The sequence below is a fragment of the Rhea pennata genome, chromosome 2 (assembly GCF_028389875.1).
Source record: "Rhea pennata isolate bPtePen1 chromosome 2, bPtePen1.pri, whole genome shotgun sequence".
Lineage (NCBI taxonomy): Eukaryota > Metazoa > Chordata > Aves > Rheiformes > Rheidae > Rhea > Rhea pennata.
Window position 1 is genome coordinate 55481269 of NC_084664.1, and position 19680 is coordinate 55500948.

A 19680-nucleotide genomic window follows, 5' to 3' on the forward strand; every position below is an offset into this window, starting at 1 on the left:
GTTCAGCTGCAGATCGGTTTGCACTACTCCTTTATTTCTGACTTGGGGATTGGGGGGGTTCTGATTTTTTTTTTAAGTTTGCATAGATTTTGAGCAAGATGTTATGTTAGTTTGTGGCTGCCTGTAGGAACACCGACTTTAGTTCTAATGACCTGTCATTTCTTCGCCTGTTTGCAGTATCAAAAAGATGCAAAGCGCTTCTTCTGCAGTAACTTAGTGACCTTTCCTGTGATGGTGGTGGACATTATTCAGGTTCAAGGAGACTGGAATAAGTGATCCTTTCACTTTTCCTGTAGCCCTGTATTCCCTGATCTAAGTGTAATAGTTAAGTATTGCTGGTAACTGGCTTTCTGTAATATTCTCACTAATACAGAAGACAGCATATATGAGATGTCACACTTTGCATTGGAAGTTTTCTGGCATGTGTTTTCCTTCAACTCTTCGATGGTGCTTTCAACTTTACAGAACTCAGTAGCAAGTATCTTCCTGTTGTGTTTCCCTCTTCTCCTTATTGTAGGAGACTGTAGTATCTCTTACTGAACTCAATACTGTCAGACATATCAGAGCAGTGTGGCTGCTGAAAAATTAATTGTTTTCAGCTGTCTGTCTGAATATAGCTGAGCAAATGTTAATTGACTACTGCATTACGTTGGGATTTTGAAAAAATGTTGGCCTATGTTATTATGGGAACCCTGCTTGTTCTATCTTTCTGTCTCTTTAAATACTCTAAGACTATACCTCTGAGATATCTTTTTATTCCACAGCAATTTTTATACTATGCTGGCACCTCAACTGTTTCAGAACCTCAAATTCTATATATGCCATTATTGAAGTGTCTTGAAAACTGGCACATTTTTAACAGAAGTCAACTGTTGTCAGACTGCCATAATCCATTTACGCAGATCTGTCTCCTGGGGCTGGAGTCCGTGGGTAGCTTTCCATATCACCTATTTTGGAATATCTTGATAGCTGAAAAATCAGTATTCTTAAGTGTGTATGTTGTTGCACAGTATAGGACACAGGAGGATCCTAGCAAGATAAAGAAGTCATTTCAAGTCTCTTTCTGCAAAGAAATTAATTTGGGCAAATTACTCCTGTGCTTTAAAACACAACAGAAGTTCACTATTTTCATTAGAAGTACCAGATTCTGTAATTATTTTCCTAATATTTGCATTAATACTTGCAGTTCTGTGATAAAAGTAGAGCAACTGTAATGCTCATACTTGTAGAAGCCTGAAATCACTGATAATACTGAAAATGGAAAAAATCAGTTGGTTCAAGATCTGTATTTGAGAAGACATGTCTTTCAAATGTTAACCAACTCTTGATCACAGAGTTTTGCAGGTAGTAGATACATAACATGTAACTCTGGCATGCATTCATGATAAATGGAAACGTTGAGTCCTGTAGCTGCCTTTGAGCACCTATGTTTTTGCAGTAGATGCAGCTCTTACATGTTATACCACAAGCGTACAATTAGATCGACCTGCACGGTGCTGCAGTAAGGTTCACTGTATTTTTTTTACCCATAATTTAGGCATGCGGTTTTTATTATTTTGTATTTCCATTAGCAAGCACGGTTTAGAAGCATGCTGTGGTAGCAGGCAGGACGGGCTGTGGTCTAACTGTCCTCACTTATCACCCGCACTGATCACAGCCCACCTCCTCTGAACCAGTACTGACTGGTTCAGTTCACAGGGTTTTTCCACTATATTACCAAGCCTTCCTCTAAACAAACAACTCCCCCAACACTCAGAAGCCTTAAAACATCAATTTGTCCCTTATTCAGGCTAAATAAATAAAATAAAAAGCTTAGTGAAAACAGTATATATCTGTATAAATAAACTTTCAGGGTCTCTGAGCCATTGAACATACCATTGAACATACTAAACTTGCAGTAAGTAGTTGCATTGGCTTCAACATGCTATTTGTAAAAGAGCTTACTGCTCTGGAATTATTAGAACTGAGCCTGACTTCTTTTTTGTTTCCCTTGCAATGATGTGAACCTGGAAAACATTTTCCTCCAGCTTAGCTGTTCAATAGCAAACAAATTTAATGAGTTAGCTTTTATTTTTCGACCTAAAAAGTGTCCCTGTTCAAAAGACTGAAAAGCAGAAAACTGATCTTTTTAAAAGGATCTTTGGCTTCTTGGGGAATCTATGTGAGCAGTGAGAAATGAATCAAGTTTTCCAGACATCTTAGTTCATGCAGTGGAAATACCATAGAACAAACATATGCCTCACAAATGCAGTCTGAAAGAAAACTTTTATTGCTCTCTGCATCCTTACGGATAGGGTGAGTAGATTTTTACTGTAAATGCTGAGGGCCCTCATCTGCAAACCTGTGATAATATGTTGCCCCAAACTGAAGAAATGCTTTATGCAAATGCTTCTACTTCTGATTTTTCTCCAGAATTTTGAAAAGTGCAAATTTGCAGAGCTGGGACGTGAGGAGTTCAGAGTCCAACATCTGAGAATTCTCCCTCTTTGTGAAAACACTTGCTCTGTCAGAGCGTCAGGATTAAGGTTTTACTCAACTTCAAAAGGTTCCTCTAAACAAGATAATGTTCACAATCATTACAACTGTTTTGTTTCTTTAAAAATACAGTGTGCAGGTTTACAATATGTTTAACAGTGCTGGTCTGTGGCCAAGTGAATTCCTTAGATCTATGTGGGCATGCACCTTAGAACTGCTTTAATGCTCATTAACCTTCCTTTTAAAAAGACAGTCACACCATTTTGTCATACTATGTTTAATTGAATCTTTTAAAAGCAATATATAATATAAGACAAATACTGTAAGTCGAAAGAGCAAATATCCATCACTTTACAGCACCGGAATGCTCCCATTTAAGCCTTAAACATTAAACCTCTAAACTTTCTCTGCCTGTATAACTGTTTTTAATATGAGGATCTTCCTTATTTTGCAATACTAAATTCCTATTAACATACAAGAAATATAACCTTACTCCTACTGCCCCCCCCCGCCCTTATTTAAGTACTTGGAAAATTAGGAGAAGCAGAGATTGATATAAAACAGCTAGTCATAAAGCGAAACAGGCCGTGTGCACTGGGGATAGAAGATCCGTTTGGTTTTTTGTTGCTGTTACATGTAACAAGCAAGGGGGTCCCTGTGAATAAGTATACAGCAAAGCAAACATAACAAGCTTACAGCAAAGAAAACCTAAGTGCTGGTGTAGCAAAGGTTTCCAAAATCATTCTCCTCGGTTTACTTTCCATAGGGCTTAGCTGGAGTCCTCATTTTGTAGACAAGGAAGAGTACGATGAGGTAATACATGGAGCTTTTCAGAAGAAGGACTGTGTACACTAAGTACGCCGTCCGGTGCATTAAGTGATCTGGAATAAGCACAAATAGAAAAGTCTTGTTTAACCGGCAATATTCTGCGGCCTCCTACCAGACAGGCAGAACCGAGATGATGCGCTACTCGCACTGCTGCAATTACAGCGCTTTCAGCAAGCAGTGTATAAGCGAGTGCAACGTCTGCCTGTCCTCCGAGCAGTTTTGCACTGCTGACAAGTCCAGTGTTGAGTGGGTTTCTTAGAACTAAACTGTTTGTCTAAATGCCACTAGGCTGTTACTGCCTGCTAAGGCAAGAACATAATTCTAGAGCTTCCAGCACTGACTATGGGTAATCTTGGGTTTACACCAATCCTTTTGATTTTTTTAAACACTAGTGCCTAAGATTTTTCCTTGAGCCCCACTCAAACTAAAGGAACCTTTCTGAAATCTCTTTCTGAAATACTGGGCAGTTGCTGGTCTAATATCAACTGAAGCTTTTGAGCATATGACAACTTGAGTTATTTAAAACAACAACATTTAATGAGGGCTAATAATGTAGCACGTTAGCCCGAAAAACAGCTGTAGCATGCTAATAAAGGTCAAGGAAGAAGAACCCCCTTTTATAACCCACAGGAGCTGTTAATTCAGAATAGCGTTTAAGCATTTTTAAGTTGCAGACACCAGCAACTTAAAATATTTCCTGTAAGCCATTTAGAAGGATTACTTTCATTGTGTTCTGAGCATGTGTAAAAAAATTTAATTCTTCCATGGCATGCATTCTGTTCCTGTGTTTAAATACATTTTAATTACCTCCATAAAAAGTTGTACTGTTTCTAAAATATGCATCGCAGTTCTGTTCCTCAGCAGTATTTGTAAGATCTAATGGAAAGAGAGTTTAAACATTCAAGTTAGGCTTTTCTTTAATTTAACAATAGTGAAACAGAAGAGAAGAGGCAGTATAGCAACAATGAAATGGGAAGATACCGTTAAACACTTAAGATCTATCTTTCATGGAGAGGAAACAAGAAAAACGGACACATAAGACCATCTCAGAGCAGATGTTCATGAGTAGGTTTCATTTGCAGAGAGAATTTGGAAGGGGAAAATTCTCGTATACATGTAAATGGGTATTTGTTGCCCTAATTCAGAGCTCTGCCTTTGCCCTGCTCAGCGATGCGGCCGTGAGGCTGTTATTTGGCCGTACCGTCTCCTGAGGTGCATTTTGGCTGTGGATGCGCCAAGGAGCACAACAGCTTTCAGGAGCACTAACGCACTGGGTTATTTCTATAATTTTATTGCAAAGAAAAGTGAGTTCTATAATAATATGTAGAATACCTTTTTTAATAATATAGAGAATACCTGTTTTTGAATGGTAGGAAGGGATGCGAAGTGACTCCTTTTTGCTTTCATGCTCATATTTGCAATAATATTTCTTGTTTATGTTCTCCTTTGGTACAGTTAACCAGCTTCCAATTGAGTACTCCTCGTCATCTGCAGATTTCCAGACCTCTCCATTTACTACATCACCTGTCACTTCCTTTTCTTCTTCAGTCCATGTCACCCGAATAAATTCTGGGTAGAATTTCTCAATAAGGCAAACATATGTCAGCTTATTTTCGTTTTCACTACTCAGGATTTCATGGTTTTTTGGTGCAGTATTTGCTTTGTCTGGATTTGGTTTTGGAGGAAAAAAATAAAAGAATAAAAGAGTTGAAAGATCAAGAGTGTACAGAAATAAATATTTCACCTAGATGTACTTTCAATTTTTTCAAGTCCGATACCAGCTGCACAATGTAATTTCTTAAGAACAACAGCCTAAATGTCTTATTGAGAAACATTTTAATTCTCTAATTTGTTTTTCAATGTTTAGGATGGGGATAGAAATGTCCAATGTACAAAAGGAACTTTCAATAATAGGATGTGTGAGTTTCAGCTGTTTCTGTGCTTGAACTAAAAATAAGTTCTTGTTTGAACAGAACCGACCCCTCTTACTTGGCATTCAAACACTCTTTATACTAAATACTGTTTGAATGAGCCCACACGGCAGGTATTTGTTTCCACTCCAAATAGTTACAAGACTGTGAGAATAAAAAATAAGACTTTTAACTTTGTCTTTACATGCATCCGTTGAAAGAAAACTAAAATGAATAGATGCTTTTGTGAGTAAAATACAGCAAACCAAACTCAAAAACAGAAGAAAAGACACAGCCCAAATTTTGTAAACTCATTTTTGTTCGGACAACATGCAGATGTATAGGGTCCAGACAATGTTCAGTTTAATACTATTCCATGTTTTTGGAGAAAAAAAAATTAAAACTGCTCAGTGAACGCTGACATCCAGACTGTGCTTCATTCATGCATCTTGTCTCCCAGCATATTAATAAATCTGAAGTTTTTAGAGACTTATGGCATCTGTTTGGTTGTCTTTGAAAAATTGCCTTTTGTGTAATTGAAACGTAAACAAATGACATCTGATAGACAGGAATTAAATATTATATGAAGTAGATTTAAAAGCATCTCACAAAAAAAATCTGGAGTATTTTGCTAGAAAAATAAACTTAAATCTGACTACTTAAACCATGAGCCATCTCTTCAAAAGGAGTTTGAAAAATTATTTTTGAGAATCATGTTAAGAAGTTGAAATACTGCTGAAGATACTTATAATCCCTTCAAGCTGAATTAAAAAAACATTTAGGGAACTCCATGACAGTGTAGGCTACATAGCCTTCCAAGTGGTACAGCTGTCAGAAAGTGTGGTTGTCTCCACAAGTCCTTGACAATTATTAAATAATAGTAATATTTCTTGGAATAACTTTGTTCCATTTATTTGACCAAAGAAATTTGATATTGTTTTGTAAAGCTTATACAAAGACGACTAACTGGAAAATTTGTCTATAACTTATTAAAGATGGACTGATTCAGCTGTCAAATCTTTGCAGGTTTATGTCCCCGTTAAAAAGTGGATAAGACACTCCTACCTAATTAATGAAGATCTGCTATATCTAAATTATTCTTTTAAAATCTGATATTAATTTTGTGGGTTTGGGCCATTGTTTTTGAAGACATTCTAGGTGTTGGCCAGGTAATGATCTGGATGAAGACAGGAATATGGAATCACAAAATGCTCTGAACTAGGAAAGCTGACCATGCTGTTATTTTAATACTAAGTTTGTGTAAATGTATGAATTAACATGATTTAAAAGAAATCTAAAAGAGAAGAAAGCTTTATAGCCAAATAATATTTGTATATCCAAACAGCATATCTATTTGTAGCAGCGTTCCAGAAAGTGATACGCTTTCAGAAACATGCTCAATATGAACATACGAGCATTTAGCACTTGATACCATGAGAAGTGAGCTGTTTCCACAAGCTTAGAGTTAATTTGGTCCTCTGGAATAAAGCTTGTGTTATTAGGAGGAGTCCAAATCAGCCAGACTTTGTCCATACAAAAATGACTCTCTGAAATTATAGAAGAGGAGAGCAAAGTTAAGAGTTTGTTTTGATTAAATATATACACCTCTGTAGTGCATGTATAGCCAGTGCTCATTGGCAGTTATTTCTGTCTACACTTAATCAGCTGCAGATTTCAAAATTCCCTTTGGCTGTGTAGAAAATACTGCTGAAGGCTGATTTTTAAGGCAGCAAAGAGATTTCGGTGATGACCTCCTTGCGCAGCTCCCTCCCTCCACAGGCCTGTGGAAATCTCCACCACCATATTTTGGCAACTAGAAGCAAAAGATTTACAGAGTTGGTTGCGCTGAGCGGCACAGTTTCCACGCATTCTAAGAAAATGCATTAATACAAACATACATTTCTGTTAAAAAGTTTTCACCTTTCTTTAAATGATTGGGCTGTTCTAGAGCAATCTTTCACATCACATCCCCCCGACAGAGATTCTTTCACGTACGTCATACTTACTGTTCAAAAGAAAAGATAACCAAAGCACAAGACTTTCTACTTTCAAAAAGATCACCTTTATATTAATGAATTTGCACTCTATTTGGAGATATGTCATTGAAAGGAAGATGTGGACTGAATTTACTTTTCTGATCAGAAAATAAATTTGCTAACAGTTTTGTGGTCCCCTAGCATTAATTTAGGAGCTAGTTTTCTCTTCTGTACGGATCAGACCTGGCAGGGATGCAAGATTAACCCCATTTCCAAAATGATTTATTTGCTCAAGAGCTGTGAGTGTTTGAAAAAGCATGATATAGCTCTTGTCCCAGTGACACTGCTCTGCAAAATCTCATGGTTATTTTAGGTGTTTCTTTTAGATTTTCAAAGCTTCATAAGATACCCTGCCTAATTTTAGTAGGCTAAAGTGTAATTACCTAGTTTGATTTTTTTCTCATGGATTATCAAATCTGAATACAGGGACAGAGAGCGAGAGAGAGAGATGCTTCCAGCTCGCATTTCTTGTGTTAAGATGGGACAATTTCCCCCTCTGGAGGTGCCAGTGTCTTTCCATTTACCATAAAATGACTCTAAATGATCAGCTTAAATGAAACGCCTAAATTATATGACTATACTGAAGAAATCCAGATTATTTGCAATTAAGTACAAGCTTCAAGCAAAAAGTAGTACTTGAATAGCTGCCTACATATGCACGCATGGGATAGTCTCATATGCATGTATGGGTAATTGGATAACAATCAGTAACTGAACAAATTAAGTTTTTTATAGATATATATATGTATTTATACACATACACACACACTAACACACATATATATATGTATGTATTTATATTTGTGTGGGGAGTATATGCATACATACACCTATAAACTCTAGGTATGCTTAGGAAAAAAGGAAGTAAATATATGTATAGAGTTGGCTGTAGATTTTGATGCATCTTTGGGCTGATCTGTAAAGTCACTGATGTCAACAAGACAGTTTACCCCAACTTTTCTGAGCCTGTGATCTGAGCCTTTCTGAAGGATTTAGAACAATGAGCTTCCACTCCACTGTCTTTGTGGTTTTAGTAAAACTTCCAAAACATTTTACTGTTTCATTTGTATAACAGTTTTCTAAGGGAAGTGTAAATAGATACACAGGCCTTTTTAAAGGATATATGAGCACGCACATATAATTTGCACTTATTTCACAAGCTCTCATCTGTCTTTTCTCTCCTGTAGTAAGGCAGTGACTTTGCACAATATTGCACAAATAAAATTCTGGAGTTAGGGCTTGCAATTTTTCAAGTAATTTATTGGGGCTCAAGATACACATTTAAATGTGTATCTTTTATCAATTATTTTAGGATTTCTTTTCCCTAAGGATGTCCCCCTACAGTTTGTTTGTTAATATTTATAAGTAAGATTTAGAAAAAAGATTTTTTTTTTTAAGCCCAGATTTTAATCCTCACTATTTGAGTGGTCCCACAGAATGGAGTAACTTTGATCCTGAGAGTTTCTCAGGTCCCCTTCAAGTCAGCGGGAGCTGAGGGCACTCAGCAACTGAGTTCGTAGACAACATTCTTGTCTTGCTTGTGAGCTTGTCTAGTATCACCACAGGTAACAACATAGTGTACTCCCGACCACCACGAGTCTCCCCACATACCTTAAAGAGCGGTCAACATTCACTCTATTGCTTTGCCATTACAAAACTTATAAAAGAGTTTTTTAAAACACTTACCAGAGATGATGAGTTTTGTGCCAGTACCAAATACCTTGTACCTTGTAGAGCTCACACTGATGCATTTCCTTACAGAAACTGCTTGCAACATTTTGACCAGACACAGGGATTTTTTGGGAAGGGGAGTGTTTTTTTTTTTTGTTTTTTGTTTTTTGTTTTTTTTTGTTTTTTTTTACAACAATCATATGAATAAAGTAAATCAATTCATTTGGGACTGCATGTATGTAGAAAACCTGAACTGAATCTCAGCTATTCCCAAAGAACCCTTAATGATACATACTTTAAATTCAGTTTCAAGATAATTGCTGTCACTGGTTAATAATAATAATAATAATAATAATAATAATAATAATAATAACAATAATAAAACACAGCTGTTGTTATTTGGGGCATCAACTGAGCAATGATATTTCCTCTAACTTTTTATTGATTCTGAGAAAGATCCTTCAATAAAATCTCTTAGGAAAGGTGAGTGGTTTTGTCCACAAGATTTAAAAAAAAAAGAATCTTGATTTAAATAATTGTATAATACGAAAATGGAGGCAAGCTCTAAACTATTCTACTTGAGGCTTATTTAATTTCTTTGTCTCTTTCTACTTTGTTTATTTTCCTCTTTACAACTCCCCAAAGTTCTCCTTTTTAATGACCTTTTTTTGTCTTTTTCCCCACCAAAATGTGAGGGCTCTGAAAACTACTACAGACCACTTGCCAACATATTTTCCAAGGAGGACAATGATCAGAAAAGACACCAAAACACCTCTGCTTTTCAGAAATGCTTGTGGTCCTAAAACAACACATTGCGAATCAACGAGGCTGGTTGCAGGAAGGCCCCTACGCAGGGCTGGTGCCCAGGCTCCAGCCCAGCTCAGTGCCCTGCAGGGCGCTAGAACTACACGATTCTCTATGACCACGACAAGCTCCTAAATCTTATTGTACAAAACGTAGTTCATAACCTACCTGATACAATGAGTTTCGTACCAGAGCCGGAGATTTTGAAGAAGCCCTGATACAAACACATTGGATAAAGCCTTTGTAACAACCATGCTGATCTGTTCTCTTCGTATAGGTAAATGTTATTTTTAAAGAAAGACAGACTTGCTGTTTAATCAATCTTTAGGTCCTAGAACAATAAAAAAGGAGCAGAAACCTAAAGTAAAATAAACAGGAGCAGGGATTTTTGAAGGTATCAATGGTGCTAAGTAGGCAGGATTCATCTTAATTAATTTTTACCTTCTGACTGTTTAGATGAACGGCGCTAGTTGATCAGCCACATGTGCTTTGTGGAGAGTGAAAGCGCCAGCAGAAGACCTCTTTGATCCTTTTGATCAGATATTAACTAACTAGAAGTTAATCTGAAGTAAGATTATTTTAATTAAGTACGTCCAACATTTTGGGATGGAAAGCTCAATGTTTCCACAGTTTGTCTTTCTTCTTAATGGTAGTAGCAATAATAACAATAATAAATACTGAAATATTTCTGAAAAAAGCTAGGAAAAGGTGGTAGCTCTTCAACCTGGACTATCTTCACACAAACCTGGGTGTACCTCTGTTAACTGCAACCATTCAGTATAGTCTGGGGTAAATGAATACCTCTTACTCTTCAAAGAATTGGAGTAACCCAAAGCTTTGACATTTTCTTTCAGAACAACTTAGAAATTTTGCAGAAATTGAATGTGCATCATTAAAGACAAAAGGATCTTTTAATTCCCTGAGTTTTCTCTTAGCCATATTTAGGTTGATCTTTAAAAACAAAATGATAGTGGTGTTAGCTATCCTGCTATGCTGCAATAATTGCTGTATTTCCCACATTTCATAAACAAACAGAAGACAATTCTATTGTGTTCTCTATCTTGAAATACTCTTTAAGGGGAAAATGCAAGCATTCAGTAGGATTAAAACTAGCGGGAGAGAAAGCAACAGAGCACTTCAGGCAGCCAGCATCTAACCACTGAAATGCATTGGAGAAGGTGCAAGTTTTACATTTCACGCTTACCTGAAACAATCAGCTTGGTTCCACTTCCAAATACTTTTACAGCAGCATACCACTGTATGATAACGCTTAGCAATATCTCCTGCACTTCACTTTCTTTTCCTAGGCTACAGAAAAGGTCTCTCTGATTTAGAGGTTCGTGAACACCTGATCCAATGCAGTAACTGCAATTTTAAGAAGGACTTAGGATTCCTATAGTCTTAGGAGTCCCTGGATTTTTGCAGTGAGTAAAAGTCCAGTTTCCAAACAAAGTCTTTATTGTGTGCAAGTACTTCAGCCTGGCCCACATTTCCCTGTACCAGAAGGAAGCTTTGAAAATACTCTGAGACACAGACCTGAAAGCATGAGTGCCACTGCCAAAGTATTTTTACTCTGGCTGCAGATCAACATAACTTTCTATGAAAACTAGTGAATCTCTGAGGTAAAGAGAGGTTGAAGCTGATAGTTTAAAGGCAAAGCCTGCTGTCTAAACCAAGGTTACTAAGCCCCAGGATGTATTAACTAAGTCCATGCAGAATGCTGGTTTCTGCATGGTTCTCTCTTTGGCAAAATCACCTTTCTCCACAAACACAATTTTGTCATTGCAAAACGGTAGCAGAGAACATTTTTGATCAGAGGTACCAACAACATTTTAAATTGGGGTTGAATTGTCCTCTGCTCTTTACACCTTGACAACTTTAAAGTCAGCTGGCTAATCTCTCACATATTCTGCAGCAGGCACTGTGAGTAGTGCTGCAGACTCTCTACTGAATGTGACATTCATGTTACTCACGGCACAACTGAGATGAATGCAAATGCAAAAGAAACTTTAACCTTCTCTTCATTTCTCCAGTCTCCCATTTTTTTTGTAAGTAATCAGGAACTGTTCTAAAGGTGCTCACAGTATTCACCAGCCCCACTATTTCTTGCTCACCTGGTCAGTCACTAAAAGAAAGAAAGGTGCCTAAAGATGGAGAGGTCTGGAGGCTGGTCAAGCTCATTGTCCTGCAGCAGCTCAGTTGGTTAGTGTGGTGCTGCTAACGCCAAGGTTGAGGGTTCAATCCCCGTATGGGCTACCTGAGGGTTGGACTAGATGACCTCCAGAGGTTCCTTCCATCCTTACCATTCTATGATTTTCAGCATCTTTATGCTAAATGACTTCCAACTCTGAAGGCACAGACTGCTGCGTGCTATTTCTAGGTGAGTCTAGGCGCACACACACACACTCTGAATCTAGTTGTGCCACATTATAGCACAATCCTATTCCAATTTCTATGCAACACGTAGCATGTGGGCTTAGCAGCTCAGAAAAGAAAATATTCTGCCTGTGGATGGTAGGTTTCAGGGAGGTGCATTTAAACTGTCTTCTTTTCATTGTAATTGAGAATAATTACATTTGCTTATAGCATGATTTAGAGGAAATTATGTGAAATCCTAGCTGTGCTGAAATCAATGGCAACATTTTCTAAAGGCCCAGGATTTCCCCCAACATTTTAATCTTCTGATTATTTATTGCATGCCTGCAACTAACCTGTGCAAAGGTGCATCAGAGACAGCTCAGTTTCCTTGGGCTGCAATAGATTGGCTTTGTTAGGACAAATCTGCAAGGAGAGGTCTCCCACCCAACCAGAGAGACAAATGCAGAGCTTCTGCTGCAGTTTAGGGGCTTATCAGCAGCCCAGATATTCGTCTCTGTAGATTCTCTCTGATCCGCCTGCCCCGAGGCCACAGCCCGTGGCCTGAGCCGTCCTGCCCCCTGCCCCCATCCTCCCTCCTCTAGATTTTGTCAAGACAAGCCATTTTTTTCTTGAATGCTGAAAGACTTAATCAAAGCAATAGATTTTGTGCATGCTCCAAAGATTTTCCTATATGTCTATGTTATAAAAGTACTTCGCAAAAACTCACCTACTCTCAACAAAATCTGTTTTGTTATCCTCTCATTTTGTGTTGCAGTCTGTCTTCGCTCCCGTAATAGAAGTGAATTTGTTTTCTCTGACATCCTGATATTTAACATTAAAATTTTCCTTGAAGATCTGTTTGCCTGATCCTGTAGTCACTCATACAACACTTTGCACACATACAAATGCTTGGCATTTGGCATATTCACAGAATGTATTATGGAAACCTAATTTAACACAGGGATAACATGGGAAATACCATATTTATCCGTCGGTGTGTGTCTGTGTCTGTATAAATATATACACTGCTACAAGAATCTAGCACCTAACGATATCACTGATTCATGTTGATCTTTTGGGGCCGTTGCTGCAGAACAACAGGGAACGGAGCAATTTTCACTCTGAAATCTATTTGCGAAGGTTGCCTTAGAAGGCTGAGATACTAAATTCATCTTCATACCCCTTAAATCCTTGATATTTTTGCTAAACCCATTAGCAAGCGTACCTATTAATATTAATCATGATGGGTGGCGGAGGGGGTTCTTCACTCTGTAGCCTCTTTTGAGTGGCTGCATCTTCCCTTGTTATTTTACACATTTCCATCCCTCTACCAGAACTCTAGGTTTGGACTTTGAAGTCTGTAGGGTTTTGATTCAGGCCTTCAGATTCTCTTCTCTGCTTCACTCCCCCAAAAATGTGAACAGTAATGCAGTAATAGTTACCATGTTGATTTATAGGGGCAGAAGATCAGTTTGATCCAACATTAGGCAGTATGAAACCTCCTAATTACAAAAAAAATTGCAGCTTTTTAAAGAAATGACCTTCAATCTACACCTGATGAAACCAAGATGGACACCTCTGTAATATTTAGGAGTTAGCATTTAAAGAAAACAAATTTTGCTGCCATAATTTATGATATGAAATTATTTCCTCAAAGTGTTAATGGACTGTTCTTATCAATATTTCAAATTAAGTTAGCAGCACGCTTGCATGCTTGTGAATTGCTAGGAAGACATAACTGTAGACATAGCCGGGATGGCAGAGGAAAAACTTCCTGAGGCTGGCTGAGCAAGCCGTTCTGCTTCTGAGCTGTGGAGGGGGGAGGAAATCCTACATTTGAAGAGATTAATTCAGTCTTCAGTTCAGTCTTGGCTTCCCTGTGACCTTGGGGGTGCCTAGTTTCCCAGAGAGATACATACAGAAGAAACCCGTACTACCAGTTTATGTTGGATTAGTGCTCTAGCCCTGATGGAAGCTTTTTAAAACTCATCTATTCCACTATGTGCAAATGCCAAACAATTCTCATAAATCCCAGCTCTTCTGTTACTTAAGTTATTTTAAGTCTAGAACAACTCTGTTCTGGTCTGTGAAGTAGAACTAATTAAAAGAGACCAACAAGACCAAGGTCAAGTTCATAACATATACTTGTCCTGAACAGTAGCTTCTGGCGGTGCAAATAAGAGCTCTTATAGGAATAACATGTACCATTATACAGCTTGGAGGTGAAATTCTGGCACTCTAAAGTTGATGGGAATTTGGTTTTTATGTATTTAGTTCTTTCAGTATAGATCTGGGGAAACAGTCAGCTCAAGGTCAAATCCTAGTGATTTCACTGAATTAGGTTTCTTTATTCCAAGTCTTGCTTTTCTCCATTTATTTTCCTTAGGAATGACATATTGAGCTAATATTTGATATTCATCTCTGAAAAGACAATCTGTGATGAAAATCCTAATCTTCAATATAAGGTCAAGACAGCCTTTTCACTCTAATAATCAGTCAGATGCCTTGGCCCACTTTAAGGAAAACCAAATATTACTGAACGCACTAGAAAATAATGTATTGTAAACTATAGGTATTAAATGAATTGCATGTACGTGCTTCAGAGGAGAAGAAGTTTCACCCAAAACAATGTGCTGACAGGGATATTTCCAGTGCATTGTAGTTACAATTGACTTACTTCTTTTCATAAAAATCATTAACAACAATCTTTGCTGATCTCCTAATCTAAGTCTATGAATCTAACAAGGCTTAAAATATTTGGTAGCAACAGTTCCTTTGCCATGTGCTTGTACAGCTGTTAGCCACAGGATTATGGGGTTTGAAAACCCATCTGCAGGGAAGAAGAGGACTTATTTCTCCAGTTTTAATTAAAATAAATGTCTTTATTGGAAAGGCAAAAAATGGATCACTTCTTTATGCAGATATTATTAAGCAATATGAAAAGTATTTAGAAGTACTTATTTATTTCTACTGCTTAAGAACTGTATGTATAAAAAAATAATTGGGGCCAGATTCTTTCACTTTTACTGGTCAAAATACAAGAATTCTGTGGGACTGACCAAATTTAACCCTCAGTAACCAACATGAGAAACTCTGCACATAGCTCTTTGTATTGAGAATTTCTCTTTCTTATGTTTAATTCACAGTTACTTAATTCTGTGCTTATTCATTCAATACAGTTGGAGGAAAGTGTGAGGGCTCTGAAAACTACTACAGACCACTTGCCAACATATTTTCCAAGGAGGACAACGATCAGAAAAGACAGAAAACACCTCTGCTTTTCAGAAATGCTTGTGGTCCTAAAACAACATCATTGCAAATCAACGAGGCTGGTTGCAGGAAGGCCCCTACGCAGGGCTGGTGCCCAGGCTCCAGCCCAGCTCAGTGCCCTGCAGGGCGCGAGAACTACATGATTCTCTATGACCACGACAAGCTCCTAAATCTTATTGTACAAAAAGGAGCACGTAACCTACCTGATACAAGTTTCATAACAGAGACAGAGATTTTGAAATAGTAGGATTAAAACTAGTAGGAGAGAAAGCAACAGAGCACTTCAGGCAGCCAGCATCTAACCACTGAAATGCATTGGAGAAGGTGCAAGTTTTACATTTCACGCTTACCTGAAACAATCAGCTTGGTTCCACTTCCAAATACTTTTATATCAGCATACCACTGTATGATAATGCTTAGCAATATCTCCTGCACTTCACTTTCTTTTCCTAGGCTACAGAAAAGGTCTCTCTGATTTAGAGGCTGGTGAACACCTGATCCAATGCAGTAACTGCAATTTTAAGAAGGACTTAGGAGTCCTACAGTCTTAGGAGTCCCTGGATTTTTTTCAGTGAGTAGAAATTCCAGGTTTCCAAACACACCACAATCCTTTTACCTCTGGGATTTCCACAACAAAGATCTGCTATCTCTAGTCTGTTAGGTTTTCTCTAAGATAACTTCTTCTAAGTTCTTTGAACTTGTTTTAAGAAGACAAAAGGTAATATTCTAATTCCTGAAAGAAATCCAGACAATCCATGAGTTATTTTTTGATTTCAACAAAAAGTATGCCATTAGTTTCTTAAGGTTGCCTCTCTTGTGAAGTCCTGACTGTGTGCAAGTACTTCAGCCTGGTGAAAAACTTTGAGACACAGACCTGAAAGCATGAATGCTACAGCCAAAGTATTTTTACTCTGGCTGCAGATCAGCATAACTTTCTATGAAAACTAGTGAATCTCTGAGGTAAAGGATTTCAGCATGCTCTCAGTTTGAAGCCGATGGTTTAAAGGCAAAGCCCGTTGTCTAAACCAAGGTTACTAAGCCCCAGGATGTATTAACTAAGTCCATGCAGAATGCTGGTTTCTGCATGGTTCTCTCTTTGGCAAAATCACCTTTCTCCACAAACACAATTTTGTCATTGCAAAACGGTAGCAGAGAACATTTTTGATCAGAGGTACCAACAACATTTTAAATTGGGGTTGAATTGTCCTCTGCTCTTTACACCTTGACAACTTTAAAGTCAGCTGGCTAATCTCTCACATATTCTGCAGCAGGCACTGTGAGTAGTGCTGCAGACTCTCTGCCGAACGCGGCATTCAGGTTACCCATGGCACAACTGTGGCACAACTGTAGCACAACTGAGATAAATGCAAATGCAAAAGGAACCCAATTACCCCCAGCAGAGCCAGGAGCTGAAAGGCTGTACCATTTCTGGCAACTTTCCTTCCCAGTCAATGAAGACTGAACCAGCTCTATCAATAAGAAACTTCTGCTTTTCTCACTTGCTGCCTTGAGAGTTGCTCTGTAAACTTTCAAGCTAATCTGTTTTTCTTCCCCAGAGCAGTACAGGGAATAAACACAAACCAGTATTTAAACTTTAACATTCTCTTCATTTTTCGGGAGTATTCAGGAATTGTTCTAAAGGTGCTCACAGTATTCACCAGACCCACATAATTTTTGCCCATCCACCCATCCTACTGGGGCTCCATGCACAAATCACAGACAAAACATGACTTATCTTCCATAAATTATTTTTTCCTACACTCTTTCATTCTTAATTATACCTTTGGAGAGCTCCATTTAGCAGGCAAAAACAAAATTAATAATAGCAGTACTTACTAGAGACGATTACTTTGGTTCCCGTGCCAAAGTATTTGATCCACGTAGATGCTCCACACTGAGTTTTGACTTTACAATAAATTGAAGTGCTCTTTTGCTGTGCTGTCTCTGGAAAAGAAAGCAAAATTTTCCAACCAGTTCCTGGGAACCTGCTGGAAGGATTGCTGGACCGTCAGCTCTTTGGAGAACATCAGGTATTTCAGACTTGTGCCCAGTTGTACAGCTGATATCTAAATTCCCTTCAGAGTAAGGCTCTTTCTCAAAGTATTTCAAATTTCCTAGATAATGCCTCCATTTTATATCTAAGAATGAGAACGACGTGAAGGTTTCCCTTCAATTTTAAATGAAGAGGTCATAGTTATTATCTTCTATCTCCTAGAATCATTCCAGTTTCTGTAATACCAGTTTACTGATACCTTTACATATATCAACATGTGAGGGAAAGAACCTTTTACTTCACACACTGGTTTCTTGCAAGATAACATCTGAGGGAGCCCAGCTTCTCTCAGTCAAATAGTCTGCACACTTAGCTTGCCAGCTGAAAGAAATAGAGTTTGAGTGCTATGAAGATCATGCGTGGCACACACATACACCCAAACGTCTGCCCAAAGGACTACAAAATAATGCAAAGATACTACTGTTTGTGGCTACAGAGAGGAGCTAGACTGAGGGTGAAGTTCTTAAAATTTACACGAGTGGATATAACAAAAGCTAGCACATACTCCAAGTGTTTCTGGGCAGGGTGCACTATCTCTTATCATAACTGCCATTTTGGATGCCTCACACACAGTTGAAATTATTGTACCATTTTTTCATCCCATCAGACTAATGTTCTTCAGTTAAATACACTTCAGTGAACCAAGCAAGGAGAGTATCATAGAATCACAGAATCGGTAAGGTTGGAAGGGACCTCCGGAGATCATCTAGTCCAACGCCTCCTGCTCAAGCAGGGGCACCTAGAGCATGTTAGACAGGGTTGCGTCCAGGCGGGCCTTGAAGATCTCCAGAGAAGGAGACTCCACAGCCTCTCTGGGCAACCTGGTCCAGTGCTCCGTCACTCTCACAGGGAAGAAATTCCCCCTTACGGTCAGGCGGAACTTCCTGTGCTTCAGTTTTTGGTTTCAGTTTTTGGCCATTGCTCTTGTCCTGTCACACAGGACAACTGAAAAGAATTTGTCTCCATCCCCTTGACACCCTTCCTTCAGGTACTTGTAAACATTGACAAGATCCCCCCTCAGTCTTCTCTTCCCCAGGCTAAACAGGCCCAGCTCTCGCAGCCCTTCCTCATAGGACAAAGGCTCCAGCCTTCTGATCATCCTTGTAGCCCTATGCTGGACTCTCTCCAGTAGCTCCAGGTCTCTCTTGTACTGGGGAGCCCAGAACTGGACGCAGTACTCGAGATGAGGCCTCACCAGGGCTGAGCAGAGGGGCAGGATCACCTCCCTCCACCTGCTGGCAACACTCTTCTTAATGTACCCAAGGATACCATTGGCCTTCCTTGGCCACAAGGGCACATTGCTGGCTCATGGTCAACTTGTCATCTACCAGCATTCCCAGGTCCTTCTCTGCAGAGCTGCTCTCCAGAAGGTCAACCCCAAGCTTGTCCTGGTGCCTAGGGTTATTTCTCCCTACATGCAGGACTCTACACTTGCCCTTGTTGAACATCAGGAGGTTCCTCTCCACCCAGACTCTCCAGCCTGTTCAGGTCTCTCTGAATGGCAGCACAGCCCTCTGGTATGTCAGCCACTCCTCCCAGCTTGGTATCCTCAGCAATCTTGCTGAGGAGGCACTCCATCCCCTCATCCAGGTCACTCATGAAGAAGTTGAACAGGATGGGACCCAGTACTGAGCCCTGGGGGACGCCACTAGCCAAAGGCCTCCAACTAGACTCCATGCCACTGATGACGACTTTCTGAGCTCTGCCTTTCAGCCAGTTCTCAATCCACCTCACTGTCCACTTGTCTAACCCACAATTCCTGAGCGTATCTGGGAGGATGTTATGGGAGACAGTGTCAAAAGCCTTGCTGAAGTCAAGGTAGGCATCGTCCACTGCTCTCCCCTCATCTGCCCAGCCAGTCATTCCATCACAGGAGGCTATCAGATTGGTTAAGCAGGAATTCCCCTTGGTGAATCCATGCCTACTACTCCTGATCACCTTCTTTTCCTCCATATGCCTGGAGATGACATCCAGAATGAGCTGTTCCATCACCTTTCCAGGGATGGAGGTGAGACTGACAGGCCTATAGTTGCCTGGGTCCTCCTTCTTGCCCTTTTTGAAGACTGGAGTGACATTGGCTTTCTTCCAGTCCTCAGGTACCTCTCCAGTTCTCCATGACTTTTCAAAGATGATGGAGACAGCCTGGCAATGACATCCGCAGCTCCCTCAGTACCCATGGGCGCATCCCATCCTCACGCATGGATTTGTGGATGTCAAGCTGGCCCAGAAGATCTCTAAACCTATCCTCCTCAACCAAAGGAAAGTCTTCCTTCCT

The 19680-nt window shown here is 39.2% G+C and overlaps 1 protein-coding gene across 1 annotated transcript in view; it reads right to left on the reverse strand.

Moving 5' to 3' along the window:
- Window positions 1–2754: 2754 nt before the first annotated feature.
- LOC134137074 (immunoglobulin kappa light chain-like) overlaps window positions 2755–19680 on the reverse strand; it is a 32919-nt gene continuing 15993 nt past the window's right edge. Inside the window, exons 3-6 of the mRNA XM_062569571.1 lie at window positions 15703–15754; window positions 4660–4968; window positions 4111–4179; window positions 2755–3356 (exon numbers count right to left, since the gene is read on the reverse strand). Of these exons, the coding sequence (XP_062425555.1) occupies window positions 3229–3356; window positions 4111–4179; window positions 4660–4968; window positions 15703–15754 (558 nt within the window). The 3' untranslated portion in view covers window positions 2755–3228. The remainder of the gene's footprint in view (window positions 3357–4110; window positions 4180–4659; window positions 4969–15702; window positions 15755–19680) is intronic.